Source organism: Podarcis tiliguerta (assembly GCF_965153285.1).
Source record: "Podarcis tiliguerta genome assembly, chromosome: 2".
In the NCBI taxonomy this organism is placed as follows: Eukaryota; Metazoa; Chordata; class Lepidosauria; order Squamata; family Lacertidae; genus Podarcis; species Podarcis tiliguerta.
This window is the reverse complement of record NC_139535.1, coordinates 94,486,252-94,508,697: the sequence shown is the minus strand read 5'-3', so window position 1 is coordinate 94,508,697 and position 22,446 is coordinate 94,486,252. Positions and strand designations below refer to the sequence as shown.

The window sequence follows — 22,446 nt, the reverse complement described above, 5'->3', positions numbered from 1 at the left end:
TCCCTCTCCCCACCCCCTGGTCACAACACCCTCCTTTTCAAAACCCCATTCCCTCTTAAAAAAAAAACACACAGAAAAATGGCTTGCACGTTTGTAATTTCTTCTAGATACAATATTAAGATTCTCAGTAGAACTCTCTCAATCACTCTACACACATATCGCCTGTGAAATCACCCAGGGCCTCTTGGGTTAAAAGTTTCTTTCCCTTTGGAGATTCTCTCTTCCTAAGCAATTTTGCGCGTGTTTTATTGGGAAGTCAGTCCGTCGCCGCTGCGTCCAAGGGGCCTTATCCTAGGCAGTGTCTTCCAAGTGGAAGCCTTCCTAGGCTTGTCCGCGCGGCTCGTGCTTACGGATCGGCTCTTTCACAGTTTAATCTAAACACAGCGTTAGGAGCAGAAATAGAAAACTTGGCAAGTGAGCACCCAAACAATCCGCGGGCTGGCAATTTTGTTTCAGTCGGTGCCCTTCCTAGGTTTTAAACACGAGGCGACTTCGCTATAACCCCAATAGTCACCACCGCGGTGAGAATTGCAAACACACACCCATTTGCGTGTATACAGGCGGGCGCACCCTTGCTCCTTCTCGGTCGCCTTAATTCAATTTGCCCCACCGGTTAATGAATAGCTCCATTGTAATCTAATATTACTTACGGGTTATTCTGATTTATTCTGCATTTTCCAAATCAATTACACTCCCTTTTAATTTTTTTTTAAAAACCCATCAGTATAGGGAAGAGAATCTTTGCGCCGCCACCGCACGGCAAGCGCGCGCGCCTGCCTTTCCACCTCGCTCGATCACTAGGGCGCGGGCATTTCTCCCGCTTAGCTTCGCTGCATATTCCGCTTTTGCAAAAAAAATAAAAATCCTCGGAGGAATATCCCGAGGCAGGCAGTTTGGCAAAATGGAGGGCGCGATGGCCCTGTTGGAAAACTGGGGGGAGATGTGGGAACCAGCTGCGTTTGCAAAGTGGGGAGCGGAGCCGGAGCCGGACCTGCTTTCCCGGGGCATCCCGCCCATCCGGCTCTCCGTGTACGGGAAGGAGAAGCCTCGGCTCTGCCTCTCCTCCCCTCTCTTCCCCTGGAAACGCTAGAACTTCCCCGGCTGTTGTGCCCATTCTGCGCTGCTGGTGCTGCGACGGCGGGCGCTGCCGGGTCCCCCGGTCCCCAATCCTGCGCAGGGAGGCGAGGCTGCCCGTCCGCCCCGCGGTGCCTGAGCACCACCCTGCCTGGAATGAATGGCTTTGCTTTCAGACTCGCTAATAGTGACTCAGTCCGTTTCCCCTTTTCTTTGCTCCTTTTGATCCTCTCCACTCTTTGACCTTCTTTTGGCTCCAGGGACAGTCGGCTCGGCCTCGGGGGTGGGGGGGTGCCTGGGGGGGTGCGCTGGAAACAGTCCCCAGCTTATCTCCTTTCATCAAACCAGCCCCGGGCCCCCTGCAAACCGCGGGGCCAGTAATTGCTTTTTTCAGGCAGCCCAGTGCGGACTGGCGAGCAGCCAATCAGCGCCTTGTTTACACTGGGTGATGGACAGCGGGCTGGGGGACTGCCAACCAATCCGGGCGTCTCCTGGAAGTGGGGAAGGGCGGGTTGGAAGAAAGGAACGGGGCGGGGGGGGGGAGGAGGAGGAGGAAGGGAATAAACGGAAGGCGGTGTGGTTAACCTCTCCGTCGCCGGTGTAAAATCGGAGGCTCGGTGTGGGGTGTGTGTTTTTGCACCATGCAGCTATTTTTTTATTTTAAAAAATAGTTTCAATACTATATAGGAAGGAGCTGAGAAAATTATGCGGCCTATTTAAGAAGCAGAATGGCAGGTAATCGAAGGAAGCATAGATGGTTGCAAAAGAACAATCTGCCAGCAGAATCGTGATTGCAGTTTGCTTGCTTGTTTGGGTTTTTTTACAATTTCAGCGAATGCGTCGGGAGCTTCGCTTTGAAGGTGGTTGAATGATGGGATTAATGGTGATGCGAAGTGTGCGGCGGGTGAAAGAGAGCGAGCCGGGCGGAGGGAAAAGGATGACTGTACAAATAAATAGATCTCGGTTTATGGTAACCCACCTGGGAGCTCGCATGTGCCTCGGCGTAGCGCGAAAGAAGAGGGGCTTCCTTTGCGTCTGGAGAAGCACGTGCTCACGAAGCAGTTGCGCCCCCCCGCCCCAAATCCCCATGGGAACTCGTGTCCTTGAGCGCTTTAAAGACTCCTCACTCACCCCCCCCCCAGCACGGAATATCATCCAGGGATGTTGAAATGCACGGGAGTGCTAGGGACCCCTACGGTCGTAAATCTCTCTCTTAAGTGTTTGGTTTGTAAAGGCATACCTTGCTCGAGAAAAAAGCTGCCGTGAGCCAGGCGCTCCCCCCCCTCCCCAACGCACTGATCGGTGCAAAGGCGACTCCGTAGCGATGACTGGGCTCTCCCGCGCCAAGACACACACACGCACTGGCCAGCCTTGCTAAAGCGAAAGAAACAACAACAAGGCAACCCCCCCTCTAGAAACCCCTCACCACCCAGCTGGCGTGCGTGTGTGGGCTGGAGCCGCTCTCTCTGGCAGGGCTCTTCCCCTCCCCATTCCGCAGCGCTTTCTTCCTTCCCCCTCCCTCCCCCGCGCTTGCTACGTATCCCCCCATTCAGCAAAGCGGAGGCTAAGCTGCGCGAGGGGAGCTGCGCAACTGGAGGGACTTGAATTAGGCGCCATTGGGTTGAGTAGTAACCCTGCTGCTCTCTGATTGGCAGCTCCCTGGCCCCGCGCCAGCCTATGGGGAAGCCTGTTTACGCAGGGAGAGTGGCACGAGCTTATTACCGTAGAGGGCCGGGCGTCCAATCAGCGAGCGTGCTCACCCTGAGTGAGTGGCACGAGCTTATTAGTATGCAGGGAGAGTTGCTTGCAGGACTGAGCTGCGAGGTTGGGGAAGCTGGAGCCCGCGACAGGGTCTTTTTTTCCTTTCTGCAAGGAGCAGCAGCCAGTGCATTTACAGTGCAACAGTCAGCACAGTGCAAATACCAGTAGGAATACAACAAAGTCCCAGTCACTGATTTAATTGTATTGCGTTCCCTGTGTGCAAAGGAACACCCCTCCCTCCAGTAAGTAATTGAAATTTATTTAGTATATATATATATATTTTTGAAAAGTGCATTATTTGGTTTTTTATTAAAAAATATATTTTTTATTATTATCGAGCACACCCTCACGGTGGTCAGGTCTGAATTAATTTATTTTTTACATTTTTTTTGCAAAATATTGCTAGCAAAAATTATTTTGAGCTTATTTTTTTTTCATTTTAAAGGCAATTCAGACACCTGGTATTCGCCGTGTGTAACATTGGTATCAAACCTCTGACTAAATTGTATCAATTCCTTAACTAAATTGAATATAATTTAACGACATCCTTGGGGGAAGGAGATGCGTATTGTTTCTAACGAAAAGAAAGCCTGCGAAATACGTGCATGAAGGTTTATTTTATTTCTCAGTGGTTCAGCTGTGCCTTAGAAATGTTGTACCGAGCTCCGGGCAGTACTAACAAAACCCACGATTGTTCGCATATTTCTTACTGAAATTCTAGTTGTTGAATTGTGTGGGGGGTGGGGGTGGTTTTTTTTTCTCCTAACGGAGTCGTGAATGGGGGCTTTGCAAGACAAACAAACGCAGGCATTGTAGTATTTTTGGGGGGAGGGAGAAGGAATGCATGCAAATGTGTAGCCTCCCTTGTTTGAAAATTAAATCACAATAAAAATTAAATCACAATGCAGGCGAGAGTTAGGGTTTTCTGCTCGACGCTAAGTGCAGTCTGCGACCGAAAGTGTTGCATGCATATTCGGCTATTCCGAACTGCAAAGGGGAAAAAATTAAAATACTCGGAACAGATGCATTCTAATTTATTTATGCCCCTGTCTGTGTTTCTGCGCATGTATGTCGATTTTACGTAGGAAGTAAGGCTTTTAAGTTTTGCAGTGGCGAGGAAAATGCCGTCGTGGTGTTGTGAGGAAATGTTTCATTAAGATTGGAGGTAAAGGCCTTTCTTCGTTTGTTTTTGGTTCAGCTTAGAAGGTTGAACCAGGTTGCGTTTTTGCACGAGAGAGGCAATCGTCTTGCAAGGGAGCAGCTGGGAGAGGCGCTTTGTCTCTCGCTCTCCGATCTCTCCCCGCGTCCGCCCCTCTCTCGGTCCTTCCTTCTCGGATCCCTTTAGTGATAGCTTTATTTTTAAAAGGGGGGGGGGCTCTGGCCGGAAAGCTACATGCACAGCAATTTCAGTATGGCATCCTTTAAATCTCTCTCTCTAGATTCAAACACGCACACATGCGATTTGGCAAATAACAAGATTTGGAAAAATGTATAATATTGCATAAAATGCACTGTGGGGAGGCGTCGGTGGAGGCACTTTTGGGGCCGATCTCTCCGATTTCTTCGCTGGCCGATGATGCCTAGCGGAAGCTTTCTAGGTTCCCGGCACCGGAAGATCATTCTGCTCGCGGCCGCTCGAGAGGCCTCTTCGCTGGGCTATAGAAACAGCAAGCACCGCCGAGGCTGGTGGTCCTCTCCCTTCTCCCTGCCAGGCCCGAGATCGGTGCGCCAAAGCGTTTGAAAACTCGCCGGATTTCCCAGTCGTCGTCCCCCCACTAAACGCCTCGGAACCGTCCGAGAGGATAAAATTTTTCTGCTGCGCGCAAAACCGCGGATACTCGGTAGATTTGACAACACAGTATAAAACTGGATTACTGTATTCCATTTCCCCCACCCCATTTCTTTCTCTGCCCCCCATATATATATATTTATCTGTATATAATTTTTGGGGGGAGGGGGCGTAACTCACTGGAACCGAACCGTGCAAATTTGCAACATCCTTTTGTTCCCTTTGCAACGTCTGAATCCTCCGATTCATTCCGAACCTCCTCGCTCTCGCAAGCGTTTTGTTCTTCTAAAGAATCGCCTTAGTCGTTTTGGCTATGCGGAAAGCAAGCGCTCCGGATCGAAGCCTCCCGCGAGATCCTCTTATTTTTGTTTTGTTTAACGCGAATGGATCCTAAGGCCCTCCTTGTTCTGCAGATAAGCCCCCGTGGAAGAGGCCGCTGGGGGAAGCCTGGTTTCCTCCTTCCCCTTCGGCTCTCACTACGACCAGGATGGACACGATCTTGCAGCAAGCCCTCTCTGCGGTACGGCGTGGTGAGAAAGCATTGCTGGAGCACTCAGACCGAAACTTTGCATCGGCCTGCAATCGCGTTTTTCCAATCAGCTGCTTTATTTCAGTCTTGCACCTCAGATTTTCTTACTGTTTTCCTTCTCCTAGAGAGAAAAGGGGGCGGGAGGGAGAGGAGAGGAGAAATCCTACACAAGACGTTTCCATTCACGTTGATGTATCGAACCCCAAAGTTGCTGAAGCTGCTAATTTAGCTTTTGTCTTCCAGGCTTCAATTCTTCTCTCCCTCTCCCCCCACCCCCCCTATTCCCCCCTTTCCTGACTCTTTGAAGTGGGTCCCTCATATATAATCCGCTGGTTTTTACATTATTTTTGCTGATTGCTGAAAGGGAAAAACTGCTCCCCCCTCATTCTAGAAGACAGAAATCCTTTATAATTCCTTTTAATTGCAAAGCAGAAAAATCTTAGTTGAGGGCAGAGAGATGATCCATTCAGGGAAATAGAGAAAAACCCTGCCCTTTTGTATTTAGTAATTTCATTTATTTACAATGCAAAAGCTGCCCATATATTTATATTTTTAGCTTGTGTGTGTGATATATATAAAGCTTATCAGCTGTGCAAATATGTAGTCACTTAATACATTATGTTTTCAGTTGTAGATTAAATCAAACACCAAATAGTCCGGCACTGTTAAAGAGCTGCAAGCGTTGAATCCAGCAATTAAAAACTGTATTGAGTAAATGGGAAGCATCTCACAGTGCAATCCTCTGCCTATTTACTTAGAAGTACATCCTATTGTGTTCAATGGTGCTTACTGCCAGGTAAACCTGCACAGGACTGCAGCCTGTATGTGGCTTTGTTGTGATTGAGACGCAATACTGTGTGTGTGAATTCTAAGATTTACAATTATGTATTTTCAATACACTGTAGTCTTTACCTTTTTTCACCCCCCCACCCTTTCCTTTTGGGTTTGTAGGTGATATCAATCCTTCAGACATTATTGAGTCCCAGAAATATTAGATGTGTACAGTAGTCTTAATTGTCTGGACATGGGGGCAGAAGGGATCTAAATAATTCGGGGGGGGGGTCTCCACCCCCCATAGCAGATGCAGTAGGATAGTCCTCCCCCCCCATTCATATATCACATTTTTACAGGGGAGTTGCAAATATTTGTAGTTAGAAACCAGCAAAAAATATTCCAATGCAACACAACCTTGCTTGGTACATCTGAAGGGGGGAGAGGGGGGGCGAGGAAGGTCTTTTATTCCCCCTTTTCCCTTCCTCTTGGCTTAATGTTACACATTGGTCGTAAGCCAAAAAAACCCCTTACGTGTAAATGGATTGAATGGATAGGAAGGACTTTACATAACTGTTTTGTCTAGGAATACAGTTGTAGGATTTAAACCTCTGTCCTTGGAGGAAGAATGCAAGGCTTTGCCACTAAGGTGTCTTGTGCAGTGAAATATTTGTTCCTGGGCTTGAGTCGTGGAAGGGCATCAAGCTATTTTTTCTCTGGGCTGATCTCCTTTTTCTCTAGTTTGCTGAAGGAGGCTTTCTTTTTGGATCCCATCAGGGCAACTCTCGCCCATAATCAAAGCCCGTGTACTGGGGAGGGGAGAAATTTCTTTTTCTCTTCAAAATACCCTCACCCCACCCAAAATAACTTGAAAGGCAATTGATCGAAGCTTAATAAATCAGGTTGGGGACCCTCCCCCTTTTCCGCTGTGATGAAAATAACGACGCATTCGTCTGGTTTGGTTTGCCCATGGAAGAGAGCCCGATAAGAGGACCCAAATACTATTGACCAGCTCTGGAGAGAATCGCTTAGCAACTCAAAGGGGGTGGGTGGGAAAGGGTAATAATCCAGTGATTTAAACTCGACATACAACTACAGCAGGCAAATAAAAACTTAGCCATTCGGGAAAAAGATGCATAATTCCATCTTCGTTCCCAGCCCCCGCTCTCGGTTCCTGGGCGCCCTGGGGTTTTTTTTTTGGGGGGGGGGGTCTTTTCTCTTTTTTCAACACCTTCCCCTCCGTTTCTCTGCCGGGGGAGCCGCGCAACGCGCAAAGGGGCCGAGCTACAAGCGCCGAATCGACGGGGGTCTTACCTCTCCAAAATAATTTTTAAAAAGGGCTTGCTGTTCTCTGCGATAAATCCGACGCTCGCTTCGGTAATCGATAAGGATGGCTTGCTTAATTGTGTTGGGAAGCCTCCTATTTTTTATTTTTAAAATAATAATACTAAAAATCACCAGTAGCCTTTTGCTGCTATGGCGGGGAAGCCTTGGGTTCCGTGCGCTCTCGGATCGCCCCCTTTCCCCGCTCACCTCCTCCAGTTCCCGGCTGCTTTCTCACGCTTTTCTCCGCTCTGTCCCTCCCCTTCTGTTTTCTGCAGAGAATGAGGCTGGATCCCCGGGGCCAAGAGAAGCGGAGGAGCCGCGGAGGGCTGCCGCCAGCCTCGTGGTGAGAGCGGGGAGCCCTCGGTCCCCGGCGCCTGGTGCGCTGCGCGTTCCCCTCCGCGGAGCGGGATCCGCCTGCCCGCTTGGCCGCCCGTCGGTGCCGCTCGCTCGCTCGCTCTGCTGGCCTCCCTTTCCTGCTGGGGCTTCGGCGGCGGCGGCAGCAGCGCGGCCCCGGGATGGATGGCCGCGAGTTCGCGCCGCCGCCTCACCTCCTGGCCGAGAGGGGCCACCGCAACAGCTCCAGCCGCTTGGCTTCCTCCGGGCACAACTCGGTGCAGCACGCGGGGCACTTCCAGCCCGGGAAATACTTCCCCTCGCCCATCTCCATGGCTACGCACACAGGTCAGTGGGGGGCACCGGGGTGAGGAGAGGGGAGCAGAGGAGGATCGGGCCTGGGAAGGAGGGAGGGAGAGGGGGGGAAGGGCCCGGTCACTTTTCTTCCTGGCTGCAAAAGGGTCGCGATCGCCAAAGGATGGGCGCGCAATTGTGCAAAGATTATATATTTACTTAAAAAAAAAAAAATACTGCGTCTTGATCTTGAGGCTGATCGATCCTTGCTCGGGTTGCATCCGTGCAGAAAGATCTCAACAGCTTACTTAAGAGGAGCTTTCTCCCCCCCCCCCCAAAAAAAATAGAGTTGAGGGGAGAGATATGTTGCAATTAATAGATTCACTACTGTAGACCGCCTGCTCTTTGCAAATGCTCTTTCCGCTAACGTATTTTGTTTCTTGTTTTGGTTTTATTAAGCATTAATACTTTCTAAATTTTTAATTAAAAAAACCAACAACTCTTGGAAAGAGGGGGCGCGGGGACAAACAAAAGCCCTCAGCTGGCCTTTGATTGCATGGAGGGCCGGGACAGAGATTCCATCGCACGCAGAAGCCGAGGCGGGCATGTTAGAAAGGGGAAATCATCATAATTCAAGCGGATTCGGAGGGTGGGAGGAGGGGAAGAAAGGAGGCACGGTTTTCTTTTCCTTTCCTTTTTTTTTTTTTGCAACATCTTTTATATGGTAGAATGGGGGGGTTCTCAAAAGTGAGGGGGAGACGGCCCTTTTGCCCTTGGCTAATAATTCATAATGATGGGGGCGCACGTGCAGCTCGGTTTAGTGGATGTGGAAGAGGAGGAAGCTGTATATTTTCTCTCAAATCTGGATGTACCAGGCTGATAACAAGCGAAATGCGTCCCGTCCTCGCTCCCCCCCCCCCCCCCGCCCCTGGCAACCCACATATTCCTTACCGTGGAGTCTTCCTTTTTTTAAAAAAAGGAAAATTTAGTCATGGGGGAGAAGTGGTTAAAATAAGGGCCTTTCCACCCCCTACCCCACCCCCTTAGTAGCTGGAACTGAAGGGAAATAAATCCCACAGAAGAGAAGAGGGGGTGTGTATGGGGGGGGGGAGAGAAACCCTTTTTCTGCATTAACATCCTTAAGAAATTCTATTGCCTGAACAAAAAGGCTGTTATTTGCCAGGGAAGGGTGAGCACCCAGGAGCCGGCTATGCTCTTTCAGATTAGGGGTAGCTGTATGTGCAGGGTTAGCATTAATAGAGCGGGTGGTGTAAGACTAGAAAATCCTGTTTCTATATAAAGCCCTGAAGTGTCAGGGTGAGAATGGGTTTGCAGTGCATGTGTTAGCTTTAACAAGTGCTTGTGGTATCCTGCTAAAGACACAAAGTTTGGCAAGAAAAATCAGAAGTGGGGGGGTTATATGTGCCAGGAGATGGTCTGTGGCATCAATTAGTTGTTTGGGAGAAGGGGAAGGTACCAAATAGAATCTATAGGGGCTAGCTAGCTAGTTTGCTGGATGTCAGGACACACAAAATTTAAACATCCACTGTATCCTAAACGACCCAACTCCAAAATTAAGAATCTCGTTGGAGGTAAGAACTATACCATCTTGGAAGTCTTCATTAACATCCTTGTATACGATGAGGAGAAGGGATTTAAACTCACGAGGCTTGAATGCAAAAATTCCCTGGATTGGAATTTTTCCCGAGGAAGGAATAAGAAAATGCTGAGTAAGGGAATATGACTTCGTATATTTTGCCTTTTGTTTCTGAGTATTTGTAGTCTTTTTTGTTTGCGAAGGGTTTGATTTAGCTGTACTGGATTTATTTTTGGAAATGACATTGCTCTTATCAGGGATAGATGGTTTGGAGTTAAAAACATTTTGTTTTCACTGTGAATGTTTGAATTTGTTTTCAGTGTAACCTAACCAGACTCTATATTTAACTCAAAGTCGATAAATGTATTTCTGTCCTCAAAGTTTTTGTCATATGGTTGATTTTCAAATGCTGTGGCAGCCTCTGAATATGTAGTGAGCACCTTCATTTTGTGTATGTTGCATATTGGCTATATATTTATGGTAGTGGGGATTTAATCTTAGATTTACAAAGCCACACACAGCCAATTAAGTTTTGTTTACAAGTTACTTTAAACATCAGAGCAAAAAAGAAAAAGATGTTGCAGTTTTTATTTTTCTCTAAACTCAGCAGTCACAGCCATTGTTGTTAGCTTGATGAACTGTGAATGCTAATAAAATTATATCTGCTTTAATGGGATTACAATTAGTACATGGATTAAAAAAGATGGCATGAGGTAAAATTATCTACTGGGAGTGCAACCCAACGTTTATTTATTTATTTGTTTAAAAATACATACCCAAATTCAGAGTTCTTAATGGACTTTTAGCACGATCAGATTTAAAAAGTGCTAACAAATGTTATGTGCAACACAAGTTACTTGTGCTTTATTTGAAATAATTGAATCGTAGATTTGCAGGGTTTTCTCTAGGCTTTAGATTTTATCCCTTTTCTTTAAATAAAATAGAAGATGCTCATTGGAGTGAAGTCGTCTTCTTTTTTTAACCTGTTAGGTTCAAACAACACCAGGAAAGAATTTTAAAATGCAAACCCAGGCAAATTGGATGAGGAGTATGATTGGTGTCAATCATTGTGCTTTTCTTCCATAGTCTGGATTCAATACCCCTTGTCCTGCTTCCAAGCCATATGAAACCCTTCTGTTGATCTCTTTTATTTTTCTATTCTATTGTGGGGGGTTTTCTTCTAAAAAATGAGAATTTTGATTAAGCTCATAATTAGAAATATGGGGAAGGGATTCTGTTCCTACAGCCTCCTCTGCTTTTGAATGTGTGCTTTTAATGTTTTTTGTTAGGTGGATTTTTTCCTTTTCCTTTTCTTTTTTTACGTTCAAGAAGCAAACTGTCAATTCCCATAGAATAAATTATTGATGGAATCTTGACACTGATGCACAATTATAATACAGGGAAAGGCCTCTCCAAAACCAGAGGTCACAAAATGTGAATATACAGGCTTGGCTGTGCTGAATCTTTGCCAGGTGCTTTTCATTATTATTGTTGTTGTTGTTTGTTGTTGCTGTTATTAAGTCTATAAAGGACGGTAAAGTCTGCCTAAGGTTTCTTTTCCCTTTTACACTTGGAACAAGCAACACACTTATCTCCTTGTATCATCTAATAGAGGTAGGCAAGAGACCTTCCCGCTTATATATAATATAGTTAGTTTAATACTTAGGGCTTTAGTCGCTCAAAAGAAATAGGTTGGGAGGGGCCGGTTCCGTTCGTAAGCTGCGTTTCGGGCACCCACAACTCTTTGGGCAACTAAAGCAGAAACAAAAACCGAGCACAGAATTCCAAAAGGCCGGATGCAAAGCAAATCCACTGGGAAAAGGCTGGAATGCAAAGTGCTCTTGCAAGAGTGCGCTTAATTTTTATGTCCACTCGGGCGAAATTCCACAAGGCATGCATTCACCGTTCAAGCATATATTCCAACACTCCCTTCTCCCTGGAATTCTTTCCCCATGGAGATCTGGTGTACCCTCTCTATTCCTTTCCTCAAACAGTTTCTCTCTCTCTCTCTCTCTCTCTCTCTCTCTCTTTCTCTTTCTTTCTCTCTCTCTCTCTCTCTCTCTCTCTCTTTGAAACAACAACAACAACAACCTGGCCAACGAGACCTTGGATTTTTTCTTTTGAAGCTAGCTTTTAGCGTTTAGCAAATTGTTTTTCTTAAAGCGGAGTGCTGATAGTTTTATAATCCTGCTGTAGAAATTTTATGGTAAAGCGCTGTTATAGTAACCTTGTCACAAAAGGTGCAATTAAAATGTTTTGTCTCATTATTTTTCGCACAGCATTAGATTTGTGTGTTTGCGCGCGTGTCTCTAATGCAGATGGTCCAAAGTCAAAGCTGTGAAAAAAAAATATTATTTATTTTTTTTAAAAAAAAGGAAGGAAGGAAAGAAAAGGATATTAGCAGCATTATTCATCATTACTCCTGCCTGGAGCTGTTTGGATTTTCACATTGCAGTTGACTCTTATTTGGTATGCAAACGAGAGTCCTACCAAGAGGACTGGTGGAAGGAAGGGAGACCCAAATGCTATCTGTATCCCCCATATCTGAGGAAGGTAGTTGCACGCCATTCAGTGCCCCCTCAAAGGTTGGCTGGAAACCCTTGCCTGAAATAGCTTGCGCAGGTACATGAGATTAAAAAGAACCAATTGTAAGTAATTGACAGGAAAAAGAAAGCACGATAGCTGCCAGGAATGGGCTTATGCTTCCAACGAGCAGAGCAAAGGATCTCAAAACAGACATTGCTTATGAATGAAACCTGCAGCAGTCCTAGGCTGGAAATTTTCTTGGGAGTAATAGGGTTGGGGTTTTGGTTTTTTTTGTAGATGTAGGTACCGTTAAATCCAGTGATAGGAAGAAAGACAATAAATTCCTGGGGAGGGAGGCTCCGTTGCAGGATTCACCCCACCCTACAGTTTCCTCATCTGGCATGCTTCCCCTACCTACCCCTCTTTTAAAGAAAATACATTTTAGTAAATACCTCATTAACTATCTAACACCAGTGGATGTTTCTGCAACACAGTTCCTAGCATTAAATAGGTGCTAAAGGAGTTACTGTTCAAAGGCATGTTCTAAAGACTCTAACCATCTTTACTTATAAATGACAAGTAGCATGAGACATCAAAGGCGAGGCAGAGATAACAGCAAGGAACTGCCAGCGCTGATCTTTTGCACGGGAACTGCAAGGCGCACATGGTTACACAAGGTGGTTACGGTTGTACACGAGAGAGGGAGAGGGAGAGAGAGCGCACAAAAATTAAAGTTCAAATTTGAAATGTACATTATCCCACTGGGAATTGCTTTGCCATCATGTCTAATTATTCATATAAGAGGTAGATTCCCCCCCCCCCTTACAGGAGCAACTAGGCGCGCTCTGTGTGTGTGTGTGTGTGTGTGTGTGTGTGACTATGATGCTAATTTAGAGGCAAGGCAATATTTCCACGTGCAGAACAAGTTTCCCAGTACAAAATTTACACCACTGCTTCGAAACGGGCCTTAGCCTCGGAGCAGAAGAGGCTGTTCAGCATATGGGAGTCCAAATGCAAAGAAGGTTGTTTTAAATAACAGGCAGAAGCCTAAAAATATCCCTTCAGAAATATATATATATATATATATATATATATATGAGAAAGAAAAATGCCAAACCCTAGAACAGAAAGATCTAAAAATATTCAGGGCTTTGGCAAGGCTCATGAAGTTAAATAAATTATACAAGAGCCATTCATGGGAGAGACTACTTTCTCTTACAGGAACATTGTTCAAGCTAATAAAAATTATAATTTACTAGCCACCAAGCTTTTCATGAGTCTAAATTTAATTGGTCAGGCTTCTGGAGTCCATCATTTCCTGGTGGATTAGTAGATTTGTATTGGAGTTTTTGACATAGCAGAGAACGAAAAAAGACAGAATCATGAAATGGCATATTTCTGGGCGAGCGCACAAAGCGGGTGGAGTGGGGGGTGCTGCGTTGCTCCATCCTCCCTCCATCCTCCCCCCACCCCGCCCTGCACCCGGCAAACTCCCTCTTTTATTCCTCCCCACCCCATTGCATCTTGAGTAGCTTGGAAAGGTGGGAGGAGACTTCAGGGTTTTTTGGGGGGGCGGGTTGTGCATAGATGCAGGGGGTATTAGGGACGCGAGAACGCAATTTAGATCTTCAGAGCCCTTTGAAACACAGCACAGTTATTTTAATTTGATAAATGATCGGGCACCTTTAAGAGTGTGTTTGAACAATCAAGATACACTTCAGCAAGTTGATAGGATGTATGCTGTCAACTTGCATATGCCATTAGCGTAGACTGCACGCATAAATAATGTGAGAGCACAGCTCCTCTCCCTACCCTTCAATTCTCCATGCGCTACCCACTTACAAAAGAGCCCTTTACCCATTAAACCAGGGGTCTTCAGAGCCAAAAAATCCCAATATTTCTGGCTCCCCTCTCTTCCTCCTCCTTAAGGACAGACTGTTCTAGCTGAGTGCCTTTAAAACGGGAACATATTAAGAATAATGAATGTACCAATCCACTTCAACCAGGGTGTGTGTGTGTAGAGGAGACAGACAGACAGAGAGACCCTGTTAGCTATGAAAACTGCTTTCTTATCATCTCAGCTTTTTTTTTTTACCTTGTAGCACAATTCTCGTCCTTTTCACTGTTTTGCCTGTGGTATGTAAAACTGCGGGGTTGGGGGTGTGGAGTGTGGTATATGTGTAAATGCGTAGGGGGAGCTGGCATTTAAAATATGGCATGTAATAATTAATTAGACCCAACTAATTAACACCAATCATTCCCGATAAATAATAAAATAAAACCATCAGTTAGCTTTGACTTATGGGCGAACATCAGAAAAGGCTTTTGTGATAATTCATAGGCTGCTTGGGGTGTGTGTGTGTGTCAGTGAAACTAGCACGAGAGGGTGCAGAAATCCACCTGCCTTCTTCGGTCAGTCCCTTCTGCAGTTGTAAGCCAGATGTATTTCAATTTCAGGGTTTAATCCACTGGCCTGCCTATCTATCTATGTTTGTAGGTTAGGATTGTGCAAACTTGAGACTTGCAGACCAAAGCGAAAAACTTGTAAGGCTCTTCTTGTAAGGCTCTTCTTGTCGGTCTGTTTTGGAGTGCCATCTTCCTCGCTGTATCTCTCTCTCTCTCCTGCAAGTCAAACTTAGAACGATTCTTATTTTGAACAGAAAGCTCCAAACCACATGGAGAAAATCCATTTTGGCCTTGTTCACTGCTTCGTAGGCTCAGTGACAATCTAAAAATCTATGGGATGGGGTGGCCACACAAATACATGAAGCATCATCGGTATTAGAAGTACAGCATGTAGACTCCTGAAATGTAATTCTTAATTTCCCTTTCTGTGTGCATATGTGTGTCCTTTCTGTTCCTCTATTTGTATATCATTGAAATATGAATGCAAGTACTTAACCCATTTCTCACCAGTGATTGAATCTCTATAATCAAAAAGGAGAGGTGACGCTAACCGGAGATTCACAAAACACAGTTGTGTTCTTTTAGAGTGGCTATTGTTCTAAATATCTTGAAAACATAACATAACTGAAGAAGTAAGTAGGCAACTCTAAATGGTTCAGAGGATTCTTATTTCCCTAATTTACCAAAAAAAGGGGGGAGGGAAATCTTGTAAAGTGTAGCCGTAATAATTTGTGGTTTATTGATCTGTGTAATTTCTAAGAAAATATCCATTAATGTTGGTGTGCTCTGACCACTTTGCCGCAGAACACATTCAGGGGATTCAAAATATATATACACTTGAATGTTGAGACTCTGGGCTGAATATCTGAGAATCTACTCAGAAAAATAGTGGAGATATAGTGGATAAGATATAGATAAATACCAAAATCCCACAAAACCTTTCTTTTGCATGCTATAGTTTTCAGAGTTTTCAGACTATATCTGAAACTGAAGGCTAGTTCCAAATGTATGTGCTATAACCTTAAACAGGCTCCGAATATTATGCTTCCTGCATATAGTACTCCTGAGAACTTTATTACCAATAGATCATGTTTCCTGGTGTGTGTGTTTTTTTAACATCCGAAATCTGCAAAAATAGCAAACAAGGTACTTTTATACTTCCAAACCTACAGGGCCAAGTCTTGATCATTCTCCTAAAACTGTTGAAATAGCTGAAAAGTCTAATTAGAGTGTTGTAATTAATAACATATAATGGTAGTAAAGCCTTTGAGCAATTAAAATTCTCTCAAGTGACCAGAAGGGCTATTACGGCAGGCCCACAATCGCCTTGTAGCTATAAGGATATCATAAAGGGAAAATCCTTGAGGGTGGTGAATTTTAGACAGGGGCAAATTAATAAAATTTCCTCTGGGTTCCCCCCGGTACTCTTACCAGTGGTGCCTGCCCCTTTAGGTTTACGCTAGAATGTCATTTCAGTGCTCTGGATGAATACATAAAATAAGAGATGCCACGATAGGGACTGATGTGTCCTGCAAACTTATTATTGTACAAGGGGCCTGAATTGGTTTTCTCCCCCTTGGATATCTTAATAGCGCAATACAGTAGAAATTTCCATTTTCCAAAACCTTGGTTAGCTGAAGCTCGCGACTACCAAAACTCACCGTGGGTCTTCCATGTTAACACAACCCCCACATGTAAATGGCACACCCATTTATTCGTACAATTTGGATGTCCTTCAGACCATGCAGATGAATGAGAAGCTACCGTATAGAATACAGCGTGTGCCTGTTCCGTATATATGCAGCAGTGTTGTTGTTTTTTCCTGTTCAGCATTCTGCGCTAAATAATACTTTTGGACGGTGCAGCAAATTGCTTTGCTGGGAAGGGGGTTTGCATAAGGAACAGTGGGAGTTCTGTGCAGGCAATCTCTTGAGTGTAAGCAAATGGCTGGATGAGAAGGAGATAGTGTCAGCTCTCTTTGGGCTAAGTCTTCCTGGCAAATTGTTTATTTCTTTTGCCTATCAGATGGTTGCATTCAGTGCCAAAGTTGCAATTGTCTCTCCTTCCTTCCCTACAGCTGTCTCAATGGATTAAATTCCAAACTGGGATCAGAAGCTGTTTTAAAAGGGAGGGGGAGGCATTACTGGGAAATTGATGGGGCCTAAACAGGTGGGGTTGTGTACTATTTAAGAGAGAGAGAGAGAGAAAGAGTTGTTGCTTTTGATTTTCTAAGACCTTGGAAAAGCAGCAGAGAGAGTCCAAGTCACCCAAGGTTGGTGGTAGGATCCCTTGATCTCTCTCTCTCTCACACACTAATACGTAGCTGTGTCTCCAACGCAGATCCATTGAGCACGGCAAATAAATAAAAGCAGCCCTGGGTGGGAGTGAATGGATCAAGCGGCAAGCTATCTTGAAACCTTCTATAAAATACTTTTTAAAGATTTCATCTTGGTGATTAGCGAAGCATGGGTCGAGAACACGCACGTACCCCCCCCCAACCTTCATCCAGCCAGTTGCAGCGTGAGATGATAACCCATCATCTTTTATGGAGCAAGCTGGAAGATTTCCCCAAGTTTCATTTAGCTATTTATCATCCTGGCAGGCGCTCTCCCCCTCCACCCCATGCACATACTAGTCCTTCTCTTGCTCCTATCTCTGCAACACGCCCCCCACCCCGTAACACAAAAAAATATGCCTCTGCAGACTCACTAGAAAATGAATTGTGTATTCTTTTTTTTTTCCTGAAGAAGGAAAAATAAAAAGTGTATGTCAAAGTTAAAACAGATTTTGAGATTAACTTGTCTACTCCTTATTAGTGGCACTCCTTCTGAAGCTTACAGAGGATGCAGATAGAGACACATGTGTCAGGCAGAAAGAAAGCAGAATCCTGAGAAACCAAAAATCTTAGAGAATTACGGTTTTAGTAGTTTCATCTGTTTGTTAGCGTTTGTTTTCTGGATCTTCCCAGAGATGCTTTTTTGCCTGCTTGCATCTGTGAGAGATTGGATGGGTTACGGGGCCCGGAATAACTATGGGGCATGTTTTTCACTTGCGGGTATGAAAGGGTTTTTGGATATACTGTACTATCATTCATCCCAAAATTTTGTAGCCCGGGATGTTCTTCTTGGGGGCTGCAAAGTGGGCCTTTGGTTTAGCAGTGGCGGCTCTCTCTTTGATGTATTGAAGCCTCCTTGTAAAATTGTGAGTCATCATGGTGAAAATCAGAGGTGTAAATTCAAGCAGTTGCTTGTGATCTAAGCTGTATGTTTGTGTCTGTGGGTGAAAGAGAGGGAGACAGAGAGAGAGAGAAGCAGAGCACACAACACATGATTAGGACAGGGTTTTTATGGAAAGCAATTGTTAATAATAAAACATTTGCATAGCCTGTTTTATCCTCCCAACTTTCCGAAGTCAGCTTAGTAGCACAGGTGGGATTCACTGAAATCTTTTTGAGGATGGCTGAGGGTGGGGCATCCATTCAGTTTCCTCCTGGGTCCAATCCATCAGTCACTGCAGCTGTGCACACTCCCGTCATACAGGGAGGGGGCAGGTGTGGGGGGTTTTGCGCTGGGGAGGAGGAAATGAACAGAGGTCCGGCCATGAGGAGACTGGAAAAGTTTGTGACTTAATGGCTCGGTCCTGAGTTCTGCGCATAGGACGGAAAGAATCAACTGCCGTGTGGGCAGGATGTAACAAATGGCCGTGTGTTAGTGCTGCAGTGGCGAAGGAGATAAAATCTTAAGTATTTGTGGCCGTTGCCCACAAGAGCTAAACAGAACTGCCACGTTTAGGGGCAGTCTGGCAACAGATGCTGAGGGAAAACGAGAGAGCAGGTTTTGTTCCATGTTGGATGTGGGGCTAAGTAGACCCTTATCCCCAAACCAGCAGGGCAGTTCTTATGACCCAGGCTTGCCCAGCTGTAGTTACTAAGTCTCTCACACCACAGCGGGCCCAGAGTCCACTGGGATGGCTTGTAGTTTTTTTCTTTTTTAAGCAGATGTCAAGTAACATTAAAAGGAAAACCAGAGAGAGAGAGAGATGATGATGAATATTAAGCAAATCTTGCAATTTGGAGGCTGGGGTGTCCCTCCCCCCATGGTGTTCAGGCACAGAGAAGTTGCAGACTCTTACCATGCAAATGGCGTTTAAGACTAGGGAGCGGAGGAATATTTCTCAGAAGTCGTTTATCATGGGGGCTTGCAGTGTAACAAAAGCTTTCTTCGAAAACGATCCCTTCATCCTGACAAACCACATCCCCAAGGGTGTGCTTGGACGCAGAGAGAAGGGGGTAGGGGCTTCGCTCCTCCTCCTGGGCTACTCTGGGACTCCCCCAATTCAGAAGGGCGTGGGACAGACAGTGACACCGGCCGGGAAACATCTGTTCTGCAAAATTGCTGGGAATGTCGACCGAGCTACAAGGACTTGGAGATAGGGCTGTGCTAGCGCTTGGTCTGCTGCTGCGTGTTTTGGTCTGTGTGTAGAGGGTGGGGGGGAGGGCGAGCGAGCCATGTGCTGTGTGGCGGTAGCCTAATTAAATATTAAAACACCCCGGTATTACAGCATCTTTAAAATGTACTTTTCAGAAAGATATTTATGACAGTTCATCTCTGCGAGGAGGGCTGACTCAGCTGTCTCCCAGAAAAAGGGGTGAATTCATCCTTGGCATTCAATCCCTTCCTCTGTGCAGAGTTGAGGGAAAGGCTGCTTCCAAGACATGGCCCAGGGCCTGTGCTGGGTGGATGTCTGAAGGGGTCAGCTGCCTGCCTTCTGCCCCAAGGAGGCGAACAAGAGATTCACGGGCAAACCACGGCTGTTTAGGAGTGGTCTTCGTAGCAACACAACAGGGGTTTACAGATCAGGTTGAAGACCGATAATACAGTGGTACCTCAGGTTACGTATGCTTCAGGTTACATACACTTCAGGTTACAGTCTCCGCTAACCAGAAATATTACCTCAGGTTAAGAACTTTGCTTCAGGATGAGAACAGAAATCGTGCTCCAGCGGCAGCGGGAGGCCCCATTAGCTAAAGAGGTGCTTCAGGTTAAGAACAGTTTTAGGTTAAGAACGGACCTTCGGAACGAATTAAGTACTTAGCCTGAGGTACCACTCTAATAATAATAATAATAATAATAATTTAATAATTTATTATTTATACCCTGCCCATCTGGCTGAGTCTCCCCAGCCACTCTGGGTGGCTTCCAATCGAGTGTTAAAAACAATACAGCACCAGATATTAAAAACCTCCCTAAACAGGGCTCAAGACTGCCCTTCCAAACATGGGATTTACTCTGAAACGTCTTGGGCCTAATGAAATATTTTCCTGTGCATCTGGAGGCTTCCTCTTTTTTTTCTCTACCAGCAAATGATGCCTTCCTAGATGTTGGCTTCACACTAGTTTGTGGCTCTCTGGGATGCTGGGAGCCGATGCAAAAGGCGCTCCAAGAACTTGAGCAAAAAAGAGAAACATGCAAGCCTTGTTTTAATCTGCTGCGTAATAGCTTGGGATGGACCTGAATGAAATCGGGTACGGCACCTGAAATGTCTCCAAACTAAATATGGGGTGTCGGGGTCCCTGTCAGCACAATGCTTTGATACCTGTGCTGGAGCCTGTGTTGCGATATGCAGTGCTTGAAACTGTATTCTTCAAGCTGTTTCGATATAGAAAAGCCAGATACAATATATCAAAATAAAAGTTTTCGTTGCATTCAGGGATGCTTCCTTCCTTCAAAGTAAACCTGCATAGGATCAGGCTGGTAAGAGTGCCTTCTATACGGACATTCCTCTTTCAAAGGGGTCAGAAGCACTTTTTTAAATAACTTTTTTATTCAAAATTAAAACAAAACATATTATCTAGAAACATATCATCCTTATCCCCCCTTTTTTCCTCCCTCCCCCTCCCTCCCCCCACAGAACCCACCCACCCTCACCCCCCGACTTCCCTCAGTTCCAGTCTTTGATTTCTCTAAAAATGTTGTTTTCTGCATGTTACACAGTTGTATAGATCCTCAAACTATTTAGCTGATTATTATCAATAAAAGGTTTGTGAATGTTTATTCAAAGCCAGCCAAGGAGACCAAGTTCGCTTTGTTGCATCTTCAAATACTTCGTAAAGGGTTCCCATTCATCTTTAAAGTCACAGTTATCCTTGTCCCGTAGCTTGTATGTCAGTTTTGCCAGTTCTGCATAGTCCATCAATTTTTCTTGCCATGATTCTTTAGTTGGGGTTTCTTCAGTCTTCCGTCCTTGTGCTATTAAAACTCTCACGGCCGTTGTCGCATACATGAAGATGTTTTTCAGCTTTTTTGGCAGACCTTTCCCTACAATCCCTAACAACAATGCTTCAGGTTTTTTAACAAATGTTGAATGGAACATTTTCTTCAATTCGTTGTAAATCATTTCCCAATTTTTTAAAATTACCTTACAATCCCACCACATATGATAAAATGTCAAGGGGTCAGAAGTACTTTTAACGCACACCTGTAAATAGCTGGTGGAGTGTTCCATCCACGATGTTTTCCTAGGGGACAAAAAGGAAGAGTTTGGGTTTTGTTTTTTGTAAATCAGGTGAGATGCTCAACTTCAGCATATCAGTGTGCCAAAAATGACTTACATTGGCATGCATTTTTAAATGGCTAGGAACTATTGTAAGACTTCTCTAATGGATTAACTAAAATGTGTGTGTGTGTGTGTGTGTGTGTGTGTGTACACCCGCGGCCCCCCCCCCATGTAAAATAAAATGAAGCAAGATGAGACAGGCAAGTCTCCATGTGGAACTACAAGTGCGTCCCGAACCCTAACTTGATCTTTTCTTTTTCTTTTTGTCCAGAAACAGCATTGTTTTCTTTCACTCCGCCACACCCCATCCTGCAAAATTTGCACGCAGCACACTTCAGTTGCTTGACACTTGTAGCCCTCTCAGGGGCAGTTACTGTCTTTATTTAAAATATGTCTATGCCAGCTGCTGTACCGGGCTCAAGTCAACTTCTAACCACAAAAACACCAAAACACCACAAGTTGCAATGTCTTCCATTCTAGATCCTCTGCCTGTACAACAGAAGGAAAGAAATGTATCCCCTTGGGGCCTCTCCCATCTGTTTTCCTGAAAGTTCAGCACCTTTTCTTCTTCTTCTTTGCCTCCTCCTTCCTGAAGTCTTACAATTCCAGCTGGTCATTATTTGAAATCTGTAACTAGGGAAATGTGCCTGCATATTTGGTTCTTTCCTCCTCCTTCCAAATTTGTTTTCCTTTTGTGTTATGACTTGGCAATCTCAAGCCTGATATTTGTAAATCGGAGGCCTTTTGGGGGCTGAAAAGCAGAGTGAAAATGCTTTAACTACATGAAAGATGTGGTGTCTAGAGCCCTATCTAAGCAATTTCCTATGTGTATAACATTGCTTTGGAGAGAGAGTGGTATTACCTGTTCTAGACCTGCTACCACATTATTATTATTATTATTATTATTATTATTATTATATACCACCCTTCATCCAAAGCTCTCAGGGCAGTTCACATCTCAGGAGTTTGGTAAGGAAGTTGGATATTTTTACTGTTAACCCCCCCCCCCCAAAAAAAAAACCTTGTATTGTAACAAATAAAGCGGGGGGGGGGGGGGGGGAAACGGGCGAACAACAATGCAAGTTACTTTTGAAGTCCTTGGAGAAAAGGCGGAATATAAGTGCAAAAACAGGAATAAAATAAAGACACATTTCTGGAACAGGGGAAGACAATCGTTCAACACTTGCCTTGGCAGTGTCTGAAGAATATGCACAATTTTGAGCATATGTATCCTGCCAAACCATCTGTGCGCAGTCAACAGGATACATTTATTCAGACCTTGTGGACATTACCAGGATGTGCGTGTGTTAGGAGCAAGCAGGTTCATCCCTCTCCCCTTCCATTCCTCCCATGTCATCTTTAAGACACGAGTAAGGAAAACTAAGCATAGAGGGGGCAGACGTTGAATCTGGAACAGGTGCAGGTGTTCATGTGGGGCTGGGGACCCTTGTAGGTGCGGCTGGTTTTGTAACCCCAACCCATTCC

The 22,446-nt window shown here is 45.2% G+C and overlaps 1 protein-coding gene and 1 long non-coding RNA gene across 9 annotated transcripts in view; one reads left to right on the top strand and one right to left on the bottom strand.

Annotated features, from left to right (window-relative positions):
- BAHCC1 (BAH domain and coiled-coil containing 1) overlaps positions 1-22,446 on the top strand; it is a 163,371-nt gene that overhangs the window by 61,543 nt on the left and 79,382 nt on the right. For 5 of the 8 annotated variants that reach the window (XM_083427162.1, XM_083427166.1, XM_083427165.1 and 2 more), the window contains exons 1-2: positions 2,861-3,077; positions 7,526-7,931. In XM_083427162.1, coding sequence (XP_083283288.1) covers positions 7,766-7,931 — 166 coding nt within the window. In that variant the 5' untranslated portion in view covers positions 2,861-3,077; positions 7,526-7,765. Of the gene's footprint in view, positions 1-2,859; positions 3,078-7,525; positions 7,932-9,111; positions 9,470-22,446 lie in introns of those variants that run through there. The other 3 variants (XM_083427163.1, XM_083427160.1, XM_083427164.1) reach the window with 3 other exon arrangements.
- LOC310671756 lies at positions 3,441-7,581 on the bottom strand. Its single transcript, XR_014508155.1, has 2 exons — positions 7,458-7,581; positions 3,441-5,274 (listed from the first exon to the last, which is right to left on the bottom strand). It is a non-coding gene; the product is annotated as an uncharacterized lncRNA (long non-coding RNA).